General features: G+C 37.7%; 1 protein-coding gene across 4 annotated transcripts in view; it reads left to right on the top strand.

The window, feature by feature from the left end:
• Window positions 1-6: 6 nt before the first annotated feature.
• The window catches only part of WDR26 (WD repeat domain 26), a 37192-nt gene continuing 12933 nt past the window's right edge, over window positions 7-24265 (top strand). For 2 of the 4 annotated variants that reach the window (XR_002826794.1, XM_006105105.2), the window contains exons 1-9: window positions 7-119; window positions 1931-2030; window positions 2131-2235; window positions 8235-8371; window positions 11848-11945; window positions 13192-13348; window positions 16948-17086; window positions 21152-21292; window positions 23902-24021. Coding sequence is in view for 3 of the 4 variants with exons in the window: in XM_006105105.2 (XP_006105167.1) it covers window positions 1950-2030; window positions 2131-2235; window positions 8235-8371; window positions 11848-11945; window positions 13192-13348; window positions 16948-17086; window positions 21152-21292; window positions 23902-24021 (978 nt within the window). In the remaining variant the exon portion in view is untranslated. Of the gene's footprint in view, window positions 120-1930; window positions 2031-2130; window positions 2236-8234; window positions 8372-11041; window positions 11276-11847; window positions 11946-13191; window positions 13349-16947; window positions 17087-21151; window positions 21293-23901; window positions 24022-24265 lie in introns of those variants that run through there. The other 2 variants (XM_006105106.2, XM_023746203.1) reach the window with 2 other exon arrangements.

Genomic DNA, 24265 nt, shown 5'->3' with positions numbered 1-24265 from the left:
TACGCGGCTCTGGCCACCCCGGACCTGGGCAGCAGCCTCAAGAAGAAGAAGCGGCTGTCCCAGTCGGATGAGGACGTCATTCGGCTCATCGGGCAGCACCTGAACGGCCTGGGGCTCAAGTAAGTCTCCGGTGCGGACAGACGGGGGGACAGACCGGCGGCGGGGAGCGGGGGTTCGGGGGCCCGGGAGCCTGGAGGACGCGGCTCGGACTGGCCCGGCCCGAGGCGGGGTGCTGCCCGGAGGGGACATGGGGGGAACCGTCCATCCGATGGGGGGATTGGGGATCGGGGAAGGGGGCGTAGAGACCAAAGGGTCTCCCCTCCCCGCACACCTTCCGGGCCCGGTGGTCAGTAAGGACGTGCGGGGTGTGTGTCCGTGTGCGGCGGGGGAGGGGAGGGGGGGCCGGTGGAAAGAATGAACCTCGGAGGGTTTGTTTTGCGTCCATCTCAGAGGCATCTTTGTGGGACGCCTCCCCCCGCCCCCCCACGCCCCCACCCCCACCCCACCCCCCGGCCGTGACAGACAGCCCGGGCAGCCACCAATCAGGAGAGGCCGTCGCCTACAAGTGTTTATGGGAACGAGGGGCTGGGATCCTGGGGGAGGAGGCTGGGTGCATCGGAGGGGAGTCCTGCAGGGAGAGGCCGCGCGGGTGTCATGCAGGGGCCCCGCCGGGTGTGTGTGTGTCCTGGGGGGCCTGCCCCCAGCTCGACCGGAACCCCGATTTACTGCCGAGAGACGGCTGCCTCTGAAAAGGGGCATCCGATCTGGTGAATCGTTTATTGTCCAGTACAGTTGAGGCGGCCTTCTGGACCTAAATAGGGTGAAGGGGGGCGGCGACCTTGGCCCCAAACCACCGTGTCTGTACAAAGAAAAACCAAGGGGGGAGGTCGGGTTGGGGGGTGCCGAGGAGCCCCAGGCAGAGGCAGGGGGAACGCCACAGCCTTTGCCAGCTCCCAGCGGCGATGGAAACACGCTCTGGGGCCGGCCCGTGTGGTCCTGTTGGGTCCACATTCGCTCTGGGGAGGGGGAAAGAGCACTTTTCTAAGGTGACATAAGTATTTTGATTCTCGGGCAGATGGCTGATGGCACTGTTTAGCTGAAAAATAACTGGGGCTGAGTAAGAAAACATTGAAACATAAACAAACATGTAGGAACTGATAAAGGAAGATTCGTAGGTGTCAAAATATCTGGGCCACTTTTGATGAGTCTTTTATGCTTTCAAAGAGAGATATAGGAAGATTTCACCTCTTTGCCCGAAGGAAAAGGAATTAGTATGAAAATAGGTTTTGTAAGCGCCAACAGCGTCTTACTGAGACCAGAAGCAAGCTGACAGCAGCAGGAGGAAATACCTCGTGACTGTTTGGAACCCACACCATAGTAAATTGGCTATTTTTAGGATAGAGAGAAAGGGGATGATTTTTGAGGCTGGATTTATTTCCATTTTAAAGACTGACCTACTAGAATTTCTATGCAAACATGATGTCTGGATGTAAGACTCCCCCCCAATGGCAAGTCATCGCTATCACCTTGTATGGAGCTAACATTTTTTATCTTACGAAATGTCACAGGGTTAGGGAGATCCTGTTTTGTGTGTGTATGTTTGTTCTTTTCCATTTATTTAACCAATTGGTTACAACATGTTTTTAGGAATTTTATACTTCATTTCAACTTGTGAGGCATTAAATGGCAGAATAGAAAGAACTTACTTTGATTCTGGTTTCAGGAAGGCTTTTAACTTAACTAGATAGAAACGAAGGTGGCAGTTTAAAAATCAAGTTGGTTTAGCCAAGCACATGAAAGCTCTTTATTTCTTTTTTCTTCCTGAGATGAGTTTAAAAACGTTGGCAACTGTTTTCATAGACATTCGCTTGTTTGGAAGAGTAAACCCTGAACGTGGTCAGGTCGTTTTTACACTGTATCTCTCCTGCAGCCAGACTGTTGATCTCCTCATGCAAGAGTCAGGATGTCGTTTAGAACATCCTTCTGCCACCAAATTCCGAAATCATGTCATGGAAGGAGACTGGGATAAGGTAAAGTAGGGCCTATAGAGCTGTGTGACTGCTGCTAACATTACGTATCTGACGTGCAGGTTGTGACATTTCTGTTTTTCTCTTATACCAATTTTTGCAGGCAGAAAATGACCTGAATGAACTAAAGCCTTTAGTGCATTCTCCTCATGCTATTGTGGTAAGAGGCGCACTTGAAATCTCTCAAACGTTGTTGGGAATAATTGTGGTAAATACACTTTTGTTCTTAGTTTCACATTTATGCTTATTTTAATAGGTTATTGATAACTCTAGGCTTCTGCCTCTTATAAAAGATAAGGCCTAAAAAGAATTAAATTTCATGTCATTAAATTTGTAAACTAAGATGAGTGTTTATGATTTGTTAAAGTTTGAGCTCTATTTTTAAAATCATGTATAATAAGTGTGTCTTTTGAACCTAATTTACAAATTACGCTCAATACAAAATTATATTGAAGATCATGCTTTTAGTACTGTTTCGTAGGAGTTCTATACTTCTAGAATCAAGGATAAATTATACTTTTATATTGTTAAAAATACTGAATGTGCTGGTAAAGAATGTATTTGGGTGTATGTATGTCTATAGGCCTTAAGTAGCTGACACTAATTTTTTTTCATCTTTGGCAATTATAATTATAGTTCATTCAACCCAGCTCTATTGGTGTGCTCACCATTTCCCATTCTTGCATTCCAGTTGTGTGAATTGACAGTGTCAAAGTTTGTATAATAAGTATGACTCTGGTGAGGGTTTCTATGTGTATTTGACCATTGGGTTCTGCTTACTGGCCTTATTTCCCCAACAAGATCAATTGAGTAGTTGACTTGGTAGCCTCTTTCATAAATTTCAGTGAATCTTTTATACTGATAGGCTTCACCTCTTCAGTAGATATTGCTGAGAGAGAGGAGGGGATACAATTTTTTCTAAGTGCTTGTGATTGGAAACCATGAAGAATCAGCTGCCTGGCCTCTTCCTGCTGGCTTTTTTACTTCTAGCTGATTGATTTGTTGTCAGAAGCAATTTCCTGTCTGGTGGGGGAGGGACAAGGGTGAATAGGAAGTGAAGTAAGGAAACCAGCTGTTTGTTAAATATTAGTAAATGAGTGTTACTGCTGATTTTTTTTTTTTAATTGGGTCAAACATTGATCTTTCTGCCTTTGTCTGTAAACCTAACAGAGTCTCCTGTTGTTGTTTTTTTGGGTTTTAAAAACAAATCTTAATTACAAAAGTTTTCAAATTCTTAATGTGATTTTATACAATTATATAATCCTAGAGAATGGCCTTTAGGTGAGTTAAAGGTGCAAACAAATATGAACAAATACTGGTTCATTTAAATTGATTATCTTTTTTTCTCTTACTAAGTATTTAAAACACTAAAAATTTTAACTTGTTATTATTGAATCAGATGGTTGATTATTAATTAACTCATTGAATAATCAATTCCATGGTCAATTTTTAAAATGAAAACACAGAAGTTAAAATAAACAAACATCTATATTCAAAAGGATTACAAATTTTCCAGTGACTAAATTTTCCCCAATTAGTGTGTTTGGAGTTTTAAAAAGAAAAACAAGCATATTTTAACTGGCCAGCTTTTCATAAATTGTTAGCTCTGGTGGGATGGAAGGTGACCCTAAAATAAAATCAAGGCATTTAAAGCCAAAATAAGAATCGGGGTTCTTTTCCCATCAGACAAGCTAGCATTGCTTATATGGTGACAGTAACGAACTTGCCCATGGACTATTTTAAAATAAGGATGTGATTTCTTGGAGGATTGCTTTCCTTTTTTAAGCTTCACCCAAATTGTATCTGTAATTTAGTAGTAAAAATTTGAATAGGCTCACTTCCTCTTTTTCTTAAGTTTTTATAGTAATTTGAGACTTCTGTATTGGATTTAGATGATTATTGTATCTCATTAGAAACCTTCATTAGAAGCAACATGTTAACTGAATAAAGGTAGTTTTAGATAATAAGGAGGAATCCTTTCTTTTTACAGCCTGTTCAGTCTATAGAACATTCTAGGATCTAATAAAAGATGAAGATTAAATCTCTGGCTGAGCCTCACGCCATCAAACTGTTTAGGTATTTATACAAAGAAAGGGGTTCCAGTTTTTCTCTTACTTTAAGCATTGATGAATCAATTGCTTTTAAAAATGCAGTTCAGCATTTTTTTTTCACCTTTCTAAGTATGTTTACTCCTCTCCCCCCCTTCTCCAGAAGATAATCTAATGTAAGCATAAGTTTGTAGTAATGTCTTAGAAGACAACTATTTGGTGGGTATTTTTTTTTTAACATAATTATTTTAACTGTAGCCAGACACACTTGATGACTTAGTCTAGACTAAAATTGTATTTTACTTTTTAAACCTGAATGTTTTTATTGACCTGATCCACTCTCCACTTTCCCCTACGCACCTCCCTTTCCCTACTCCCCATATTTTTAAATGGTTTCCAGTCAAATAATACCAGAAATAGCAGCATTTGCTCTGGATTTTCTGGAAGCTGAGCTCATGAATCAACATTTTTTTTAGTTTGGGTTCAAATATGCTTAGCCATGTCTGAGGAATTGGGGTGGGTATTTGAGGTCAGTAACATAAAAAACTCCTATATGTCTAAATGTGTTTGATTCTTTATTTTTCAATATAATTGAAATGCTTAACAAAACTGTTCAAATATTAATGCGCAAAGATGAAGTAGTATATTTTGAAGTCAAATAGGGAGGAGTTTTGAGAGCCATGGTTTAAATATAATTCATTCCCCCTTTCCTCTGAGTCATTTAATTGATAAAACTTGGTTAAAACCTTGTTCCAGAGTTAGTCAGAGCCACTACTAAGTTGGCTAAGAGGCTGTTCTTGATAAACACACTTCCTGTGTATCGTAACTTTTGAGTTCTTTTTTTTCCCCCCCGACATTGAGTTCAGTGTAATTATATGGGAGGAAAGGATAAACCAATACAAATATTGGGTAGGCAACAGCCAGATTTACCATGTGAAACCATCTTTCAAGCTGTCCTATTCACTTACCAGTGTCAAGTTTATGTTAGACAGCAAGAGAAAGAAACACTGCTGGACCCAAAGATGCCGCAAAGTTATCAGACACCAGAAATAATCTAAAAAATTAGGAGTTGGGGAAACAGAAAAGAGAGTTCACTTTCTCTTCTTTTCTTTCCTTCTTCAGTTAAGAAGCACGTGGTCTTTTAAAAAACCATGAGTAAAGCCCTGACCCCACATTTCAGCAGACTTGAGTTTTGCCTTCTTTTTAAAACATTTTTAGTAAATAATTTAACATCATTTTTGAAAGATATGTATTTTCTTGAAACTATATTTACATTTTTGTGCCTTAAATTTTCGGAAGTAAACTACAGTTTTACTCGCCATTCTTATGTGCATCAAATGCTTGGTTTTAGGTAGAATAAGTATCTTCTCTCTCAACCACATCTCTTTCTGTGCTGAGTCAGCAGCATGTTCTCTGCCATGTGCACCACCAAGATTTGATGCCAGTTTCAGGATATTCTTTGTCTTAATCTGGATAAAATGACTCAGAGAGAAATGTTCTTGCACTGTTTTATAGCATTCTCTGTGTACGGAAAACGTGTTTATGTTGGCTTCTCTTGCCTTCCTCCCCTCTCCTCCTCCTCTGCCCCATGGAAAGAGAATAACATGTTCTAGCAGGATCTTGGTGGGGAAATAAGGGGGAAACAGCACTTGGGACACTGTCCCTACACACATTGGAATGGCAGAGGGGTGTGCGTAGGACGTAATGATTGATACCCAATAAATAAATAAGTTAAGAATTTGCCCTGAATTAAAAAAATTTCCCCCCAAATTCCCAATTGTTAAGAAAATTTAGTGAAGAAATGAAATGCAAATTCTGGCCAGCTCCATGTGGCATTTAAATTTAAAAATTCTCTAACAAAATAGGATTCTCAAATTTGAATCAAAAACACTATGTGATATGAAACTTTTACCAGTATACCGATAAATGGAAATAGACGAACTCTTCATAAAGAGTTGAAGTGTTTTTAAAAGGAAAAAATGGTGAGAATATCCAGAATGAACTTCAAATATGTTTTGATTTTTAGATTGTTCTGTTTTTATTTATTTATTTTTTATATATATATATTTTATTGATTTTTTACAGAGAGGAAGGGAGAGGGATAGAGAGTTAGAAACATCGATGAGAGAGAAACATCGATCAGCTGCCTCCTGCACACTCCCTACTGGGGATGTGCTCACAACCAAGGTACATGCCCTTGACCGGAATCGAACCTGGGACCCTTGAGTCCAAAGGCCAATGCTCTATCCATTGAGCTAAACCGGTTAGGGCTGTTCTGTTTTTGTGTTTTTGTCACCTGATGGACTTCAAAGTATTTTTTAATTTGATATATAAAAGTAAACTTACGGTTGCATGTACAGCAACAATTTTTAGAGCATCTTGGAAACTAATCTGTTTTTGAAATGCTCATTTAGTCAGTGTAACTGTGTAAAATTTGGTAAGTGTAATTTTTCTAGAGTTATAGGAGCTTATCTCATAGTTGGAAATTTTTCCTATTGTTCTTTAGCTATAGTTTTAAGATTAGATTATTACCAAGCATAAGCAATGTATGTTATAAAAGATGTATTTAAATGTGTGCCTAATCTATATGAGAGGGTTTGTTTTTATTTATTTTCTCTAGAAGTCATTTTTATAAGCTTGTAGGTTATGCCTTTCTTCTAAATACTCCCTAATAGGAAATCTTGTAGAGCAGTTATATGATGCTCTTAATTCCATATATAAATGATAAGTTCTTCAAACCATCTTTTTTTTTTTAAATATATTTTATTGATTTTTTACAGAGAGGAAGGGAGAGAGATAGAGAGTTAGAAATATCGATGAGAGAGAAACATCGATCAGCTGCCTCCTGCACATCTCCCACTGGGGATGTGCTCACAACCCAGGTACATGCCCTTGACCAGAATCGAACCCGGGACCCTTCAGTCCGCAGGCCGACGCTCTATCCACTGAGCCAAACCTGCTTCGGCTCAAACCATCTTTTGAGAGAAGTAAGCAGTAAATGCTTTTTAAAGTAAGTGGATTTGAGATTTTTACCACTATTTCTTGGATTCTATTTCTTGGATTCTCTAAGTATAACTAACACTTCCTATCTACTAACAAGGTTCTCTATGTACATCAGGTAGCAGATACAATGGAAGTCCCTCTAGGCAGTGTCCTTAATTAGGTTTAAGGTTTAAAAGAAATTCCAAACTTGATATTCATTCCAAACTTGATATTCATAAATCTCTCTTTGCTCTAGCAAAAAGCTGCTAAGATTTTCAAGTTACTTTCCAGTTAAAATAATATAGTAAAGGAACATTAGAAAATACTAAAGCCCAGCACATTTCAGGGGGAAAAAAACAAAACTAAACGTGGAAGTATTTCATAAGTTGGAAATGGTTTATCCTTTAAGGGGAAAGAGCTGATAATTGTCTGTGCTTCATCGTTATGTGTATCAGTGATCAGAGTGTTACCAACCCAGAAATACAAATATTGAATCTTATTAAAAACCTTTGAGTTGAACCTTTATTGCCTTTAGAGTGAGTCCCATCAGGCTTATGCTTGTCTACTTGAGTCCTAGGAAACTCGGTACTTTGCGCACCAACCTTTAGTCCATTTGCTGGGCACCTCTTCTTACTTTTGATAAGCCAAAATCTGACACTTTGCAACTTCTACCTCATGTCTCCAGGTCTGCTTTCTGGTCTACTTAGTCCTTTCACCTTGTGGATTTTAAATAATCTCTTCACTGATGGAATTTTCTGTGTTTTTTTTCCAAAACCTGTTCCCTAAAATGTTCCCACTGCCCATTATAAAAGTCCCAGACTTTTTTAAAAAAGAAAATTTAGAATACTGTAAATAGTTCTAAATTTTTATAGAAGAAATAAAATTCTAGGTGAATGTTTTGAGGGCAGAATTCATTCTTTCCTGTTTCGATGTCATTAATGATCGTATCTAATTTGAGATTATTCAAAACTTGTGTTAAGACATGAAATTGAGCAAAGTCACATTTAATATACTGTGACTCCATTAAACCCAAATATTTTGAGTCATATTAAAGCTTTTTAAAAAGTTATTGTCAAAGGGCGTAGTAGAATGGTTTCTACTGTTCTGTTTAGGCACAAACATTTTCTGAACCTTCCATCAACTTTTTTCCCCTGACTGCTGCTTTCTGTCATGTCAGAGGATGAAGTTCTTGCTGCTGCAGCAGAAGTACCTGGAATACCTGGAGGATGGCAAGGTCCTGGAGGCACTTCAAGTTCTACGCTGTGAATTGACGCCACTGAAATACAATACAGAGCGCATTCATGTTCTTAGTGGGTAAGGAGGCCTAGTTCTTAGACTCCAGGTTGATGGAGGGGCTGTTACTTTTATCAAGGTCAGCTTTCAAAGTTACATCTCTTTAACATTTTTCCAAGATCTGAATATTGCTAAATTCTTAGGTAACACTAACCTGGGATAGAATCACTTATAGATATACTCTTTTTTGTCCTGGTAGGAAGCTTTCCATATTAAAATAGAGAAATATTTAAGTGTGTAAAAGGAAGAAGAAATATGTATTGCCCGTGAAAGGCCATTTCAGAATCTTCTACAAAACTAATAAGCAATGAAGTTTCCAGAATTGATGTGTATATTCTCTTAATGTACACTTATCATTTACCAGGTCCTTGCTAAGCACTTCATATGTACAATCTCATATTATTTTCATGTCAATCCTTTAAAAGTTAGCGTGCCCAAAGGCTTGGTTCTGGACCTCCTTTCTGTTCTGTCTAAACACTCTCCCAAGGTACCTCATTTTGTACCATGCCTTCACATACCATCGATCTGCCGGTGGCTCTTAAATTCACCTTTCATCTGAACTCCCAGCGTACATATCTAATAGCCTACCTGACAGTCTCCGTTTGGCTAATAGGTGCCTCAGTTAAATGTTCAAAACAAAATTCTTGATTCCAGTTGCCCATCTACCCACTTCACTCTCACTGACCTGTTCCTCATCTCAGTAAATGGTAAGACCTTTTACCCACTTGCTCAGACAAAAAACTTAAGCCTCATCCTTGCTTTGTTTTTTAAAAAAAATTTTATAAGAGAAAATTCATTTAGAAAATTCTAGAGGTAGTAGAAGTGAACCAGCTGGGCTGCATAAGCTCAGGAAACAAGTTATAGAAGCAGAAGAAGGGCACTGGAACTTAGGAGAGAGAAAGGCAAAGGTAACGCCCCGGGAGGCTGGAGGGAAAGAAGACAGGAAAGGGCCTAACTCTAAAACATCCCAGATTTGTCCATTTCTCTTCACCTCCACAATTTCTACCCTAGTTAAGCCATAAGCGCCTCTCCCTTCCTTAATGCATATTTCGCACAGCAGCCATAGAAACACATAAGCAAAACCATGCATTAACCATTTCTCTCCTTTCTTAAAACTGTCCACTGGCTTTCTAGCGTGCTTAAAACGCAAGAACTGCCCAGGCCCACAAGGGCCCGGATCCTTTCCCGCCCTCTTTTCCCTGGTTCATTATTGTAGTGACACTAACGTGAAGGCATTTACTGCCTATTCCCTTTATCTTAAATGCTCTTCCCCTAGTCTCTGCATAGTTGGCTCAGGTCCCAACCCAAATATCCGCTCCTGAGACCACCCACCAGGCATTCTCTGTCACATCACTGTTTTTCATTTGTTTTTCTTTATAGCATTTTTCATTATATGTTAGGGCCCCTGGCATCTAGAACAGGGTGGGGAATGTCTGGCCCTCAAGCCATATAAGACCGGTGAAATCATTTGGTCTGGCCATGCAACCGCAGGTGGGACTCGAAATTCAATGAATCTAGGAGCTTTTTTCATAGCAACATAAATTTATATTAAGCAAACGATGTTATAAATATCCAAATGGCCCTGGGCAGAAAAAGGGTTCCCCACCCCTGATCTAGAGCAATATCTGACACATAATGAGTTTTCAAATATATACAAGAAGATAGGCCCTAAGATGTACAGGGTTCATGTTAGGGTTTTTGCAGGTACGGAAACGAAGCCTCGGGTGAAGTAAGCAGCCCGAGATACAGCGAGTTAAGTCAGCCAAGATTCACAGCCTGGTTTGACTGATTCCAAAATCATTGGTCTTGACCCACCACTACATCTTGAAATGGTCAGTTCTGCTGGATATTTCAGTATTGTAGCTGACACATTCCTTTATGCGGATCACCTCTTTCAGAGGTGTCTGATTTCTGTGTCACCTAAGTGGCCTTCACATGGTGGGCTTTCTTTTCTGCTCTGGCAGTAGTGCATACACTTGAATCGCGGCGGTCTTATTCTGCAGGGAGCTTCATCAAGTTTGTCCCTAGACTATTGCACATAAGTAAATGGCCTAGAAGTGACAAGATGTGGAACTGACATCAGAGCTCAGTCCAGTGTTTTCAGTTAAACATGTGACTTCCTTTGAAACCTTTAGGTGTCATATTTTCAAAAGGGCGCAGAAACCATTGTAGTTATTTTTGCAGAATTTAAAAAATAAATTATTTTCTCGGAATTATTGATAATAAATTTTACTCCCAAAGGTTATTTTAGAAACCAAATTTTTGCAGTATTCAGCTTAAATCTAACTACTCATACTATTTTTTTAAAATTAAGTTCTCATCAGCTAAGGCTCTATATACTAAATAGCAAGAGAACAAGTAGTTCTGTTGTTGGGTGAAAGGCTATTAATTGATTTAAATGCTAAGTGCAATATGCTTTATGCAGTTAAGAAAAGGAGGAGGTGATACTCGGGTTAACTGAGAGGAACCCATGTTATCATTTATTAAGCTCTACATGTATACCAGGAAGTGGACCGAGTACCTCATATGCTCATACTCCATCTCACTTGATCCTTACTGCCTTGTTTCATACCCTCTTTACAAGTGAGAAGAACAGATTTGTCTGAGAACAGACAAAAAATAGCAGGAGAGTTACTTGCCAGGTCTAATCTCCATGTTTGAATAATGCCTTCACTTCTTTTACTTTTAAAGCCCGTTCTTCTGAGAAGAGCCAGAACCAGGTCAGGGTCACACTTCCAGCAGGGGGCCCTCATGTATTCTCCAGAGTCCATGAACTTTAGCGTTTATGCCTCCTTCGGCACAGATAGTAAGAAAGCAGTTCCCAAATTTCCTGCTTTGGGATCGCAGTACCTTTCACAGGATGACACAAGGATGGTTGTCCAATTATACCATTTCTTGAGTGACGTTTATGATAATCTCTTAAAGGTATGTTGTTTTGTTTAATTAACTTAATATAACTTTTAAGGTTTTGTTTTGTATTACTAGTGAAAGCTGCTAAGTTAGCATGGTGGTTAGGAGCAAGTTCTATAGCTAGAGTGTCTGGATTCATATTCCTACTTTCCCTCTTAACTTTACCCTAAATCAATGACTTAAACTCTCTGTCTTCAATTCCTCATTTATAAAACTAGAATAAGAGGGCATACTTCATACAGGATGGTTATGAGCATTAAATGAAATAATAATAGATGTTGAGTGCTTAGAACAGAGGCTGGCACACAATAAGAGCTATTTATAGATAACGATTACAATATATGTAAGAATATGTTCATAGATAATATAACAATTACATGTATTTAGCTACTTCTGTTATGTTACATTTTTTAAATTATATCCAGATGCCAGGTTGTATTAATGAATTGGGTCCACTCCAGAAGTTTATTCTTGATAAGTGTTTCTTAGTAAGAACTAGCTATCTTGAGTAGAATCAGTATTTTTCAATTCTTTTTAATCCAGAGAAAAGGACTTGCTATTTGGTTCTTTCCCTGTCGTGTTTTTAGGTATCTGATGTGTAGCCATGCAGAAGACCTACGTGCAAAAGCAGAATGGGAAGGCAAAGGAACAGCTTCCCGCTCGAAACTGTTGGACAAACTTCAAAGTAAGAGTCTTAATTTTTTGGTGCCTCTATTTGTTCTTAGATGAGAAATCGCTATTGTGAGCCAATTAGAAGGGCTTGTGTCTAGACACTCTTACTGAGTGGTTATTTAGGGAAAGGTGGTGGGGAAGTCCCTCAAGAGACCCTGTAAACCATGGAGTCTAAGAAGCTACCCTTCACAGGCAGTGAGGGTGCTGGTCCCAGGCAGTTCCCCTTTTATTTGTTTTATGTAACGATGCTCCCGGTAAGATTTTGTCTGTGGGAAAAGTGCTGTGGTTAGGCAAAAAATATATGTAAACCATGAGTGTTGTAAATATTGTCTTTTCAATAATAAGGCCCAGATTTCTTCTGTAAATTGTCTTACCCTCCCCTCAACTATGTTCTGTGGCTTCCAATTTAGGGTAGGAGTTTCATTTTGCCACATCTTTATATAAAAGACCTTTCCCTCTGTGCTTATGTCATGTTATTCTTTATATTTCATGTTGATCTGAGAACAGAGATTCTGAGAATCAGAAAACAATGTGACTGGGAGGTGTAAGACATTAAAGGATCAGAATGGATTGGTATCAGTATCAAGACACCAGTTATTCCTTGAATTTTCATTGGCATTAGAAGCAACTAGAATTTGGCTTGTTCTAGGATTTTGACTTGTTCTTTGTTAACTGGAGATTTTTCTTACACTTCTAGTGATGCATAGTCTCCCTCTCACACACCATCTTTAATTTTGTTTTCATTGTTACCGCCTTTTTCTTTTTTTTTAAACTTATTTTTTTTAGTATTTATATTGATTTCAGAGAGGAATGGAGAGGGAAAAAGCAATAGAAACATTGATGATGAGAATCATTGATCAGCTGCCTCCTGCACACCCCCTATTGGGGATTGAGCCTATAATCAGGGCATGTGCCCCGACCAGGAATTGAACCATGACCTCCTGGTTAATAAGTCGACTATCAACCACTGAGCCACACCTGCCAGGCCGCCTTTTTCTTTTTTATTGATTTTTTTGTTTGTTGTTTAGAAGATCCACATATTAAAGCCCTTCTGTTCAAGTATCTTCCATTCTAGTGGCAACACATCTAGAGACAAATATTCATACAGCTCATGTTTCATAACCCAGAACTGCTCTATTTAAGAACAATATTATTAGGGTGGGGACAAGTGCAGCAGAAGATAAGTAACTGTCTTATGTAAAAGTTTATCCTGTTTTGTTTTTTAATTTTCTCTTTTTAAAAATATCTTCTATTTAAAGCATATTTACCACCATCAGTGATGCTTCCCCCACGGCGTTTACAGACTCTCCTGCGGCAGGCGGTGGAACTACAGAGGGATCGGTGCCTATATCACAATACCAAACTTGATAATAATCTAGATTCTGTGTCTCTGCTTATAGATCATGTTTGTAGCAGGTAAGAGGAAAACTTAAATTCTGAAGTAGGCTAACATTTACAAGCTCAATTTGAACTTTAGTAAGATGTTTCCTTTTTTTAGTTTTATCCTATAGCTATAAAACAATTCATGTCTGTTTTAGCATCTGTTCATAAGTAAAGCTAGAACTACTGAAGTTGAAAAGTACGAAAAATCTGTATATGTTTATGCACAGTAAGCCACCCTTGAGACCTGAAGCTGGAAAACCGTGGCTGGTCATTTTCTTTATCTGGCCGTTTTTGTAAGGACTTGTAAGGAATATTGTGTAAGGATGCCAGGGTCCAAGTGCTTGGTGTCCTTGGATGCCAGAGATCTCTTAGTGGCTCTTTTTCTGGACATTATGGCTATTTTAACTTTGGCCCAAATTATTTCCTGCCCCAAAATACTTTTTCCTAATGAAAGTTCTGCTAAAAATGGTTAGACTAACAATATTAACTCCCTGGTGTGGGTTTTGTTTTTATAGCTACCTATATACATTGTTTAACTTGTAAAAATTCAGGCTTCACTTTTGATGTTAGGAGTATTTTGAATATAACTGTCCCTACTATTTTAGTAAACTCCAAAATGAAAACATAGCTTTTAATTTTTAAGATACTGAAAAAAAAACACACACCAAATTGTGAAATCTTTCAAACTCCAGGAAGGAAATGATTTGGGTCTGGGGGACCAAATAGGAACAGCGGCAGTACGTGTGGTCAGTTTCTTCTGCCGACAACATCGAAGAACTCCTGGAAGGAGCATGACTAGGAAGGACAGACATACATAAGTGTGAGGGCTTTGGAAAACTGAGGAACTTCGGAATAGCTCTCAAACTTACACATATGCACTGTGATTTACGATAATTTTTTAGGTATGCATAAGCTACTTTCACATGTAGGTGAGTTCTCACCTCATTCTCCCTAGTTGCAATAAAAAATAATAATTTATTTGTGCTACTGTTTTTAAATTTCAAGTGTTATTTATCTTAAAGTACTAGGTAATTACTTAGTGCGTGTCTTAAATGTTCTCAAAGAAAATAATTAAAGATCCTTTTCCTTTATCCGTTTTTACTCTTTAAGATTATTCTTTGACTTGGTAAGTCTTTCATTTAAATTGAATAGAGGTTGGAGGAGATAATAGATTAAAAGGCTATATGGTTTCTTATTTCATAGCTCCTTTAGGGAATTTGAGACCAATGTGAAAATTAAGGCAGTTGTGAACCCAAATCTTTTTTTGGTTCTTGAGTTCATTGTTGGTGGAATACACTGAAAGGTATTTATGGCAGACTTTATGATTCAAAGGTGTCAGCAGGTTAAGAGATTGCCTTCCTGTTTGGAAACTGAAATCTATGAGAGTGTGACCTACATTTTTCCTAAGTGTTTTAACTTCTATACCAATACCTTTGAAAGTAAATGATAGAAGATATTTGGTCTTCAAAAGAAAAGTTGATGTTTCTTATTATCTGCTTTACTCCTTTTTAGAAACTATATTTTAGCATTGAAACCAGAAACTATATTTTCACAAGCTAAATCTTAGCATTGAAATGAAATACCAGCTCTTCTCTCTGGAGAATAGAAAATTGATTATGATAAAGTAAATTATAACTTTTATTTTTTTTATTTTTTAATCCTCACCCAAGGATATTTTTCTATTGATCTTTTGGAGAGAGTGGAAGAGAGAGGGAAAGACAGAGAGAAACATCAATGTGAGAGAGAAAAATCGATTGGTTGCCTCCTGCGTGAGTCCCGGCTAGGGCCGGGGTTGGGGAGGAGTCTGCAACCAAGGTATGTACCTTGACCAGAATCAAACCCGGGACCCTTTGGTCCGCAGACTGACACTCTATCCACTGAGCCAAACTGGCTGGGGCTAAATTATAACTTTTTATTTTATTTATTTATTTATTTATTTTTTTAAATATATTTTATTGATTTTTTACAGAGAGAAAGGGAGAGAGATAGAGAGTTAGAAACATCGATGAGAGAGAAACATCGATCAGCTGCCTCCTGCACACCCCCCACTGGGGATGTGCCCGCAACCCAGGTACATGCCCTTAACCGGAATCGAACCTGGGACCCTTTGGTCCGCAGACTGACACTCTGTCCACTGAGCCAAACTGGCTGGGGCTAAATTATAACTTTTTAAAATATCCTAATCAGCCCTTAAAAGTTTTCATTAGATTGTACATTATTTACATTTTTCACAGTTAAATATACGTATTTTTTGTTAAATTTGACCGGTAAAGAATAGGGTTGTGTTGTTGTTTTTTAATGACTTGGTGGGTTTTTTTCAGCAGCAATCAATGGAAGGATGTCTCCACAGATTGCTTTACAAATACTAATTTTTAAGTAAAGTATTATGTAATATTTTATAGAAACTTAAAATGCTAAGATTCAGTTTGATTGAAATGCTACATTTTATTCAGTTTTATTTGGGAAGGTACTGATATTTTTAACACCATCTTAAATCTTAAATTTATTTGAATATATAGGTAAACTATCACTTGTATACATCCAAAATTAGTCTTTTAATAAACAGGGGGCTATTAGTCTTTTAAAAGATTAAGTAACAATAAAATAGTGACAGTTTACCATTTTAGTGACATTCAAATGTAACTGATTGTCAATAGACTAGATGATGTGTGCCCTGTAATTCTTATTTATTTATTTTGAGAGGGTGTTTGTTAGAGCTGGGGACAGTGAAACAAAGGAAGGACTTAGGGTAGAAGAAACAACAGGAGAGCCGAGGCGGTGCTCTGCTTTGGCTCCCGAGAAACGTAGGAAAGAAGGGAGCCAAGGCCGGGCTGTTGTTAGCTCACTGGGAAGTCAGAGAAAAGGGGGCCTTGGAGGCAGGACCCAGGGATTTGCCCGGGATGAGCTGCCACTGCCCACTGCTCCCCTGACTGCAAGGCTCTGGGAACCCTTAGATTTTAGGAGGAAGTAAAAAGTTCATGCCCAGGAAGGGGCATGGGTGTGCTGTGGAGCACCTCGCGGACCACCAGTTGGTGACTGCTGCTGTAGAGCAAACCCGCAGCAGGTCTTTGTTTTGAGGGGTTTTATCTTTTTCCTGTGGGTGAGAATCTTGGGAGCATTTCAGCAGAATATTCAACAGCTTTCCAGGTGCGTTTTTAATTTGCTGATGCATCAGAATGAGCGCATAGGGGAGTTTGGGGTTACTCTTTGGTCTGCTTTATTGTATTACTTTTATCTTAGGTCTGTCCAGCTTTAATCGGGTTTTTGTTATTATATGTGTTCCCCTGACTTTATCTGTCCTTGGGGTTTAGCTCTGTGCCCTATAATTTTGATTGTGCATCAGTCCTTTCTAAAAATATTTTGCTACTCTGATTTTAGATGTCCCTTAAAAAGAATAAATTGTAAATTGAACCAGATTTTGGGTTACTGATTTCCCCTAAGATTGCCTTGACTAATGTATAATACCCCCTTTTTTGACAAATCACTGAAAACTTGATTAAGATGTACAAATGCATTCATATCTTATTTTTAAAGTTTTTGATCTCCAAAGAAGTTTTATCAGTTGTTTAACCTTTGTCATTATGATTAATCGATTTTGAAAGAATAATTATTTGTGGACTTCTTTGTTTTAGGAGGCAGTTCCCATGTTATACTCAGCAGATCCTTACGGAGCATTGTAATGAAGTGTGGTTCTGTAAATTCTCTAACGATGGCACTAAACTAGCAACAGGATCAAAAGATACAACAGTTATCATATGGCAAGTTGATCCGGTATGTACTCTAGTATGGATGTTTAGATTGCAAAGAGAGATCGTTTTAAGTCTAATTGAGTACACATGTTTAAAGTGTGACATACAAATAGTATTTTGCAAGACCCGCTTTTGTCATCTCTGTCATGTCTTACCTCTTTCTGTGTTGTCTAGATTATGGGTATAAAAATTATCAAAATTGTTGAGTGTGATAGGCGAGTGATTGTACTAAGTCTGTGTGTGCATTGTTTAATTTACTCCTCTGAATAACTCTCTGAGATACAAACATCCTTTCTTTAAATGAGAAAACTGATACACAAGCTAAATGCTCAGGCTCTCACAGCTAGTAAATGAAAGAGTTAGACTCAAATCCAGGAATGTTTTTATTCCAGACCTGCTCTTAATGTCATTTTTATCTTAGTTAACACTTGATTTATGGATTAATATAATGCCCTTCTGTCACAAGTTAGAAAAGACTCATTACCATTTTGCCTTTTGAAATCTTTCATTGTTTTGTGTAATTTGTGGAACTTCTGTTAAACACACACACACACACACACACATCCCTTTTTATTCCCAGTGATACATATGGACAGTATTGTATTCTGGATTTAAAATTCTAACTTCTCTTTAAAATCCAATTTGTTGTTGTGTGTAACCAGGTGACCTACAGATTTGTTGAAATAAGTATTTCCATTTCTTTCAGCCACTTGGACATTTATCAAGCAATCAGAGACGTTCATGGCTCCAGATAGGTTAAGGAAATGTATTTGGTTAGCAGTCCTTCACCTAAAATCATAAAGTGAATGATCTTTTTTTAAAAATTTAGAATTAAAATATATTAGCCCAGGATAAAGATTTTGGACTCCGATGTTGAAAAATAGAGAAAAGGATCCATAGAAGGAAGTATTTTTAACATAAGAGATTCAAATTTGAGGACATACATCAAGTCAATTCTTGTATATCTGTAATATACTATGAATGAGGAAAGTAAATAAGAACTAGTCTTTGCCTTGAAGCAGGTGTTCTTTCCTTTTTGTTGTACCATGTACTCCTCTGTCATTCTGATGACCCCGTGAGCCCCTCTGCAGAACAATGCTTTTAAATACATAAACCAAAACACATAGGAAGCCCAAGTATATATTACATATTAATTACTAAGGAAACCCAATTATAGTGAAACATAGTTATCAAAATCGTACAGATACAGTATAATAATACATTGCTTGTTTATTAATATATTGAATAACAAATTGTAACAGCAGACCTAATAACTACCAAAATTTTGAAGTAGTGAGCATAAATAGTATTTTGATATTTCTGCAACAACTGTAATGATGTGAAAATATTTGAGATTTTTATTAACAGTGTACTAATATGCTGCCTAATATAATAACTAACACTGTACCTTGTTAATTACCTACATTCAAGATTGAAGGAAATACGGAGTTTTAGCCCATGGTTCATAAAAATAAAAATGTGTTTTTCCTCTCATTTATGTGCAAGGATCCCCGCTTCTGTTCCTGATTGACTCCTTGGAGATCTCAGGGATCTAGAGTTTAGGAAAGGAAGTTAACACTGAAATAAGTATCACACAATACACATCACGTTTCATGAGAGCACACGAGCTTCCCAGGTAGAGCACCTCCTGTGAGCCTTGCTGTGCATAACACAGGGAGAGACAGGAACAGGGCATTCTAGAAAGGGGGGGGACTTTTCCTCACCCCCAAATAAGAGAGTAGCATGCGTAAGGCATAGAGTGGGAAGTAAGGGTAGGAAAATAGTTTGGGATCCAAACATGGCCTTTGAAACTACTCTTAAGAGTTGTATGTTCATTCAGCAGTTATTCTCAGATGTCTGAAAAGAGCAACAATATAAAACTGCTTTATTACATTTTCTTCTCCCAGCAGCGTGTAAGAGCCACGTTTGTTTGGAAAGTAAGCCATGTAAGTCTCAGGTGAAGAAGTAGTAAATAATTACTTAGGCAAAGCTAGTTACCACTGGCCCTTGGATGAAAGAAAACATGGCAGAGCATTTGGGCAGTTCCGGGGAAGAGATTTCGTAGACTAGTAAGTGAGGTTAATGGATTCAGGAGCAGCCAGATGAAGAAGGCGCTTGTATACTTCGCTAAGGAATTTAGACTTCCTTGCCAGTGCTTTCCAGAGTGCTTTTGTCCGAGTCCTGGTTGTGCAGAATGTTAATAGATGTTACGTGTGAAGGGCTTTTGTGGCCAGATTAGTTGGGAAATGTAGAGTTAATGCTTACATTCTGATCTGAGATGTTATGGGTTTAGTTTGGTATGATGGTATTTTGTTATGACAAATACTATTTGAAAAACTTGTGAGAAAATTGGTGATCTTTTTGTGTACGTGTTTTTAGTGGCTTTAAAAAAAAAAAAAACTTAGAGAACCTTAAGATTGAATTGCTGTGATCCCTCTGCCTAGTTTCTTTTAGCGGATTTTCTTACCTTTGCCCCTAAAAACAATAGTCTTGCCCATTCCCCCTGTCAAAATCTAAGCAAAAGTAAGTGGATTCCATGAACATGGTAGATTAGTATAGAGAGACTGTTCTTGTGAGAATATAGTGTTCGTATCCTCTTTTTTTTTTTTTTTTTTCAACTTTAGACCAAAGTCTGAAACTTACTGCCTTTTCCCACCTCTGGTTAAATTCCTACCTCTTATTTCCTGTCCATATCCATCAGTATCTCCTAAGACAGAAATTTGGAGGTTGTCTTTGAACATTTCCTATCTCGTTCTGTTCTATCAGTTTTATGTCCCGAGAATAATTTGATCTGGCTCTTTCAGTCCCGACTGTGTTCATTTAGGGCCTCATTTCTTGTCTTCACTCTGGCTGTTGCATTGGCTTGTTGAGGGCGTCCTTATCCTGTGTCCCTTCATTCTGATTCGTCTTCTGCATTGTTGTGTGAGTTCTCTTCCTAAAGCCAAATATCATCTATGTACTCCACACCTAAAAAATCATAGTGGCTTTTCACTCACAGGATAAAATTTAAGCCCTTACCCTAAAATAAAGATGTCATGCTTGTCACTTGCCACTCCATGTTTGCTCTCTGCAGTTCATCCTGCACAGCTCAAGAGTATCAAGTTGTTTAGAGTCAGGCTACCCAGGTTCATATCCCTACTTGTAAACAGAGGCAAGTTCTACCCTCTCTAAATGGAGGGGGAGGAGAATACTTACCTTTCAGAGTTATGAGGATTAAATGAGATACTGTTTGTGAACAGTGCTAATATTGATTACCACCAAAGTGGTAGCTCTGCTGGTGGGAATGTAAAATAATAGTACAGACATTTGGAAAACAGTTTGGCAGTTCCTCAGAATATTAATCATGGAGTTGTGTATAATACTGGAATTCCACTCCTAGGTAAGCTGCCCAAGAGAAGTAGAAACATAGGTCTGTACAAAAACTCATACATAGTGGTAGCAGCATTATTCATAATAGTCAAAAAGTAGAAACAATTCCAATGTTCATCAACTGATGAGTGAATAAACGAAGTATGGTACATCCATAAAGTGGAATATCATTCGACAATTTAAAAAAATAAGACACTGATACATTCTACAACCATGCCAAGTTAAAGAAGCCAATTACAGAAGACCACATGTTGTATGATCCATTTACATCAAATGCTCAGAATAGGCAAATCCATAGAGAAAGTGCAGTTGCCAAGGGAAGAGGAATGGTGAATGACTGCTAATGAATATTAGTTTCTTTTGGGGGGTGATGAATTTTAGGTATATGTTATATCTCAATAAAGCTGTTTTAAAAAATAAGTAAGAGGTAGCACTTCCTACTCCTGCCTGTTTTTCCTTTCCTTGAAAGCCCCCAAGGGCATTGTCTTTTATGTTTCCATCCAGCGCCAATGTCTTGTGTAAAGTAGATGCTTAAAAGATGCTGCAGCATGAGCAGGTGTTTCTGAAGCAAGCTTGTCAGAGCTTCAGTTGGGGTGAAATTGTGCACTTCCTCAGATTATATTATCAAAGTATATCTTTGTAGCTATATAAATTCTCATGCCCATGAAACAGTACTTTAAGGATGGAAGTTAACTAAGCTGTCTGTTTTTCCTCCTAGGACACACACCTGTTAAAACTGCTTAAAACATTAGAAGGACATGCTTATGGCGTTTCTTATATTGCATGGAGTCCAGATGACAACTATCTTGTTGCTTGTGGCCCAGATGACTGCTCTGAGCTTTGGCTTTGGAATGTACAAGTGAGCAAGTTCCATCCGTGGTGTAGCCTTTAAGTAAAGCATAGTCATACTGCACATTTTCATTATATGGAACAGAGCCATTCAACCAAAATTACCATAATGTGCCTCTTACAAAAGGAAATTCTTCAAATGGAACCCAAGGGCCCAGAAATTTTACAGATTTAAATATTATGCTAAGTACAATAGCATTTTTGGAAGAATGGTCAATAAGTATTTTCAAGAATGCTGTACTGTAGAATTCTTGCTATTTACTATGGTACTTTGTATCTCCAAAAAGATTTTAGATTCCATAGTTTTCATCATTGTACACAAAACTTATCTTTCAAGTGTGAAGACATCAGCATTGAATCAGATTTTCTATTCTAATGGCAATCACACCATCTCCCTATCTGTATTTAATTTTTTTATTTAGTTTAGTAAACTTAAATGATGTTTTCAGTGCTTACTAAAGGGCTTTATTACTGTTCTCTTCCTAACTGAAAACATGAACTTTATCCAGGGCCCGTTTTAGATAAACTCAGCATTACGTTCGCTCCATTACCTACAGTTTATGCTTTGGAAAACTTATAGTTAGGATTTTTAATTTTTTTTTATTAAAAACTTCCTTTGCTACGCTGATTAGGTGATTTTTTGTTTGTTTTTTGTTTTTGTTTTTTAACTCCTAGGCTATGATTTGAGTATAAAAGTATAAATTTCTAGGAATGGATTTTGAGTCTGGGGAACTTTATAAGTAAGTTGATTTTTACCAAGACAGTGAAGATTAAGCTGCATGGAAATGACTCAAATAAAAATAGAGGACAAATTGAGTACTAAGATGTACCTAAAGATGATATGCCATAATTTTAATCCTGCTATTATATCAGTAAAATTTTCTTACTGCTCAGTCATTTACTGAAGTTTCAACACCAGCTTTTTATTAAAGAAATTTCCAAACATTAAGACAAGTTGAAAGAAGAGCCCAATGATTACCCATATGCCCACCATTCTAGATTCAATGGTTGTAGACATTTGTGTGTGTACTTAAATACATACATACAAATATGCATACATACACATTACACATGTATTCATATTCACAACATGTCAAGGTAAATTAGATATATTTTACACCTAAATACTTAGCACGTATCTCCAAAAAAAAAATTAACATTCTCCTATATAATCCAGTGCCATTATCTTATCGAAGAACATTAATTATAGTTCTCTGCTATCTAATACTTCATAATTTAAAATCCCAAATCATTCCCAAAGTGTCTTTATGCCATTTTTATCAAACCAGTATTGTATTTCATAATCCTGTAATAGAGACTTAACTTATAGTACCTGTTTAGTCTTCCTTTGAATCAGTTTTTTAATTTCTGGACAATTAAACTATTCTTAGCTTAACTGTTTTACTGTGCATGACTTTACATACTTGTTCTAAAAGGGTGCTCTTTTTTAGTCAGTTTTCAAACTGTTCCATTACGTTTTTAGGTAGGTTCCAAATTAATAGCCTCATATACTCACTATCCTGAACATAATAGAAGAAAAAGCCATTTCAGAACTTAGTGTATTAACATATTCCTGGATAGAAAATGCCGAGGGTTTAGCTCTTACATGTGTATTTGTGCTTCTAAACTTCTATTTTAACTGTTTATATCAGCCAACCCAAAAATAAATAGATGAGAGCAGTTAACAATATGGTGGAAGGATTTAAGATTGCTGAATATTTTTTTCAGTGTAAGGGAGACATCTGGTTTTCTATTTTTGTGCCCCCATTTCCTGATCATACACTTTGTTTTCACTCTTTTTTTTTTTTTGTTTACTTTTGATTACCCATTTCTCACAGGAAAGTTATGCCCATGTACTTTTAATTATACCAAGGGCAGCTATTCTCTCTCAGATCCTGTTTCTAATCCATGAACAAAATGGAATCAAGACTAGATTAAATGGTATGTGCCTACCTTCTAAGTTGAATAACTTAGAAAAAATAACAGGAGGATATCTGAAGGTTGTAACCACTAAATAGCCTTGCTTATTAGTTGGGAATGCTTTAGAATGGCTATTGCTAAATAGTACAGAAATTCCTCTCTCTTTTCTGTTACTTTCAGTTGAAATAAAGTTACGTATCAGAAAAATAATTTTCATTTCTCCTTTCCCATTTCCCTACTACATTTTGAGCATCTTGAATATGAAATTTAACACCCTTGGCCTAAAGGACATAGTTTTTCTACCTATTAGTAATGTTTCTGAGGAATATTTAAAATAAAATGTGGCCTGAGAAGTCGTGGAAACTCAGAAGGAGTAGGTGTATAGTGTTAGACTTTTCATCTTACTTGGGAAAGATTACATGTTTTAATCTGTGCATGTAATTGATTTCAGATGGGAATTTTATTGGAGTTTATCTCATCATAGCTATTCTTTGGGTCACTGGTGCCAGGCATTGTTCAACTCCTGGATTTTTCTTCAAGTCTTTAATTTCTCTTGTAAGTGCTATAAGTATTTTTCATAAGGCCAATTTAAGAAAACTAACCAGATATCCCAGTTAGTATTCTTTTTTTTTTTTTCTGTACACTTTCCCTTTACAGGGGTATCTTGAAGGTCTTATTCACAGTTTTATTTCTTTGTAGACGGGAGAGCTAAGGACAAAAATGAGCCAATCACATGAAGACAGTTTAACAAGTGTGGCTTGGAATCCAGATGGGAAACGCTTTGTCACTGGAGGTCAGCGTGGGCAGTTCTATCAGTGTGTGAGTATTTAGTTTTCCCTTTCAGATGTCTGCTTGTTTGAAAGCAAATTTAGTTCTGTTTAAAGAAAGAATTCACTTGATTTTTATAAAATATTAGAAGCCCAGTGCACAGATTCGTGCACCAGTGGGGTCCCTCGGCGTGGCCTGCGGGCATCGGGCGAAACCAGCAGTCTAGTGCCGCCTGCCGCTCCTGCCTGCCATTCCTGCTCATCCCGGCCCTGCTGTGCCTGCCACCACACCACTC

The sequence above is a fragment of the Myotis lucifugus genome, unplaced genomic scaffold, assembly GCF_000147115.1.
Source record: "Myotis lucifugus unplaced genomic scaffold, Myoluc2.0 scaffold_635, whole genome shotgun sequence".
NCBI classification, from domain to species: Eukaryota; Metazoa; Chordata; class Mammalia; order Chiroptera; family Vespertilionidae; genus Myotis; species Myotis lucifugus.
Note: the sequence above shows the minus strand (reverse complement) of the source record. Positions and strands in the feature narration are given on the sequence as shown.